Source organism: Vigna radiata, chromosome 4 (assembly GCF_000741045.1).
Source record: "Vigna radiata var. radiata cultivar VC1973A chromosome 4, Vradiata_ver6, whole genome shotgun sequence".
In the NCBI taxonomy this organism is placed as follows: Eukaryota; Viridiplantae; Streptophyta; class Magnoliopsida; order Fabales; family Fabaceae; genus Vigna; species Vigna radiata.
The window spans coordinates 20309986-20313913 of record NC_028354.1 but is presented as its reverse complement, the minus strand read 5'-3'; the positions used below and the strand labels follow the sequence as shown (position 1 = coordinate 20313913).

General features: G+C 36.2%; 1 protein-coding gene across 1 annotated transcript; it reads left to right on the top strand.

Annotated features, from left to right (window-relative positions):
* Positions 1 to 1633: 1633 nt before the first annotated feature.
* On the top strand, positions 1634 to 3121 carry LOC106758756 (LOB domain-containing protein 41). The gene is made up of 2 exons (XM_014641734.2): positions 1634 to 2020; positions 2199 to 3121. The coding sequence occupies exons 1-2, from the start codon at positions 1831 to 1833 to the stop codon at positions 2909 to 2911; spliced, it is 903 nt and encodes a 300-aa protein (XP_014497220.1). The 5' UTR covers positions 1634 to 1830; the 3' UTR covers positions 2912 to 3121.
* Positions 3122 to 3928: the final 807 nt, after the last annotated feature.

Here is a 3928-nt window from a genome sequence, read left to right as displayed (position 1 = left end):
CTTATGCGTATATTCAACACAATGAAAATTAATCTCATACATAAGTTTTAATACATTGAACCAACCTAATCAATTTAAGCTTTAATCTAATCCATTACATTGATAATTTTTACTTTTTATCTATTTGAAATTTACTAATTGGATGTCTAAGTTGAAGTTGGTAATTTGTTTTTTTATTAAAATAGGTTAAGACAGTCTTTTCTTGACTTTACATACAAGTTAAGACACACATTAAGAATATTATTACTATAAGAAAAGGTAATTATATATATATATATATATATATATATATATATATATATATATATATATTTTGTGTGTTTTAATTTTAAATATAAAAAATTATAAGTATAATTAACCATGATATTATATTTCTCTGATATTATTTTATATGTAATTTGATTTTTATTATTATTTTAATTTTTTTACTTTTAAAAGTTTGTAGATATTTTTAAAATTAGCCACTAAATGTTTATAAATAAATAAGAGGAAATTCCTAAATGTCTTTGTTCTTCGTATTTTGTACGTATTTGAAAACAATTATTCTTTGATCATTGCCATAGAATTGAGTACATGTAAATTTGAAATAAATTATTATTCAGAAATAAATTAAATGAGTAAAATTTAATTTAATTTATAAAATGTAGAAATATACCTTAAAATGGAAAAGCGATAATGAAAGCGAGATGTTGAAATCACTTTAAATAGTTATATTTAATTTCTCTAAATTTTAGGACTAACTTTTGAAACCTTTATTTAGATTATCAAAGGTATATTTTATTGATATGAGTTTTTTGAGTAGTTGGAGCATCTTGAATAAATATTATTGATCAATTTAATAATAATGGGTTAATGTATTTTTGTTGATATTGATTTAATAATATAGTTTTGGTGATTTTAATTATGGATTAGAACCAAAGGAGACGTCCCACACGCCCATCTCATCTCCAAAACCATTGGCTTTAATGCTTTTCCCTTTCATCAACCCCGCCCACAGTCATGAGACCAAAACCGGAAACCAGTATCCGGTTTTCAAAAAACCGCTTTCCATCCCATTCCAGAAAACCAGGAGCCTTTTCCAGTTTTTCTCTTTTTTATTTTCATTCAAAAACCGCTCTTTGAAGAGAGAGAGAGTGTGTTGGTGGATGGATCCTCACTCCAGAATATGTGGCGATTCGACCGCACTCTGTCACCTGACCGTGATCGACACGCGCCTCGTTCTTCTCTCCTCAATTTTTGTACCCATTTGCATGCTTTTCTTCATTCCCTCCTTTCCCTTTCACATCGCGGTGGCAGATTCCGTAATATTATACCCCTTTAAAGGGCAGTTTCGAAGGAAACAAATTTAGGACAACCGTGCAGTGCAATTTGCGCAAGACACCTCCGAGTCTGTGGCATTTAAGGGTTATGCCACGTCATCTACATCCCAATGACAAAGGGATGAGTGTCCTTATGATTGGGAGTTGAATGCACGCGTTCCCTGTGAGGGTGGGAGTGTAACGTGCTAAAACTAGCTGTTTACTTCCTCAAACTGGAACCTCTTTGAACGTGGAAACCATGGTTTGCCTTTGTGTGTTGGTGTTGTAATTATTAAATAAACTACTGCTAATACTATAAAACAATTCTTCAGAAACAACTGCGTTCCCCACAACCCAGTACCTGAAAAATCCACTCTTTCTTTCTCTCTTTCTCTCTCTCCTTAACTCCCCAACAAATATATACCTTCCTTTTGCTTAATTCTATGATCACAATCTCATCTTTCTCTCTCACAGAAAGAAAAAACCTCTTCAATTTCTCCTGTCTCAAAGATTCTCAATTGGGTCTTCGAAAATGCGGATGAGCTGCAATGGATGTCGAGTTCTGAGAAAAGGTTGCAGTGAGAATTGCAGCATCAGACCTTGTTTACAGTGGATCAAAAGCCCAGAATCTCAGGCCAATGCTACTGTGTTTCTTGCTAAGTTCTACGGCCGTGCTGGGCTCATGAATCTCGTTAACGCCGGCCCAGAACATCTTCGTCCAGGTCTGTGTCATTTTCCCAAGCTTTCTTTTGAAAAAATCTAAGTCACACGTCGAGTAGAATCAGTGTCAGATTAATAAAAGCTTGCAATTTGCAAAGTCCGGCACCGATGATCTTGTAAATTGATTTTATTTTGTGTGCATGGAATTTACTAAGCTGATGTGTTGTTTTTTTTTTTCAGCGATCTTTCGTTCGTTGTTGTACGAGGCATGCGGTCGGATAGTGAACCCGATTTACGGTTCAGTTGGTTTGTTGTGGTCGGGGAGCTGGCAGCTGTGTCAGGCCGCCGTGGAGAACGTCTTGAAAGGCGCACCGATTACGCCGATCACGTCTGAAGCGGCTGCTAGCGGGCGGGGTCCACCACTGAAGGCATACGACATACGCCACGTGTCAAGAGATGAGAACTCCGCCGCGTCGAACGAAACTCAGCAGCAACGAGTCAAGACTCGGTCTAGGGTCCGGCGTCCCGTTGCCAACGCCAAGCCCAAATCCACCACAAACGAAAACAACGGTGAGAAGGGAACCGAATTGGGGTCTTCTGAACCGGGTTTGATGACATGCGAATGGACCGAAGAGGCGGTGAATCGATCTGGAAGTCACGAATCATCGCTGAGCCACCAGTCTGAGGCGGCGAATGCGGTGGAGAGCGAGAGCATGGTGTCGGTGGAGACGGCGGAGACTTCGATCCTCTTCCGAGATGAACCGGATTCAAACCCGAAGATCGTGCAACGAACCGATGATGTTGGTTTGGAGCTTACGCTTGGGTTCGAACCGGTTTCACGTGCGCAGCACGTGGTTCCAGTGAAGAAGAGACGGATCGAGTTGAAGGATTTTAGCGGCTCGGCTGAGAGTGGGTCGTGCAAGATGGAGCTGGGGCTTGAATGCTCTGCTTGAGCGACTCGACTCTCGGCTCAGTTTTGATTCCATCGGCTTTATGTATGTCTTTGATACAAGAGATCAGAACCCTTTTGTCGTTTTTTTTTCTTTTAATAGTTTGTTTTTTCTCTTTTGTAATTGGGTTATTTTTAACCTTTTTTTTTCGAATGTGAATGTGGTGCAGTACAAACTTAAACATGAATGACAACTTAAGTAGATTATGAAAAAGGTGCAAATTTAAAATACCTAATAATTCAGAACTGAAAAGACAGTAATTTGGTCATAATTAGATTCAATTGTCATATTCTTCAAGAATTTACAATGTTCAATGCTTTTTCACCATATTTTAAACAATAAAAAGGAAAAATATCTTAGCAGTAGAGTAACCTGAAAAAGAAAGAGAATGGAATTAAGTAATAATACGTCATAAACATTAATTTTTATTTTAATTTACAGCATGGGCAATAAAGCCATGTCTTGTTTGATTATTGGGCTTAAATTTGCATAGAAAGCCTTCATAACAATTATTTATTAAATTTTATCATATAAATAAATTCTCCTTTTTTAATTTTTTTCTGTTTCCACCATCATAAATCATTAATGTCTTTATACTTAACCTATCGTGAATTAATCAGTTGAATAGGTCAACACTATGAGATACGGATTGATTTCATACTTTTTATGATGGTACGAAGTAAGGATGAGCCCAAAGAATCAATTCAGTCAGTCTCTGTCGGGTAGGTCATGGGCCCATCTAGTCCCATGGAGATGAAAAGAGCATTTCTTCTTGTACCCTCATAATTTCAATCTCCATTTCATAAGTTTTAAATTTCCAAATTTATCCTATCATTTAGGGCTTTCAGTTTCAGTTGAGTTGCATAATATTTTTATATTTTAGGGTATATAATTTTATATTATAAATTGTATATTTTGGAATATTAATTTGTATGCTAAATTCTACAATCTCAAATCTAAAATACGTAAAGAATGGAATTCTATTCACGAACTTACATACACGACTAGCATAGGAAGAAG

Excerpts from the sequence above, each read along its gene's own strand:
- LOC106758756 (XM_014641734.2), top strand. The coding sequence starts at position 1,831 with ATGCGGATGAGCTGCAATGGATGTCGAGTTCTGAGAAAAGGTTGCAGT. Across the intron at positions 2,021-2,198 it reads CCCAGAACATCTTCGTCCAG|CGATCTTTCGTTCGTTGTTG; the intron begins GTCTGTGTCATT and ends TTTTTTTTTCAG.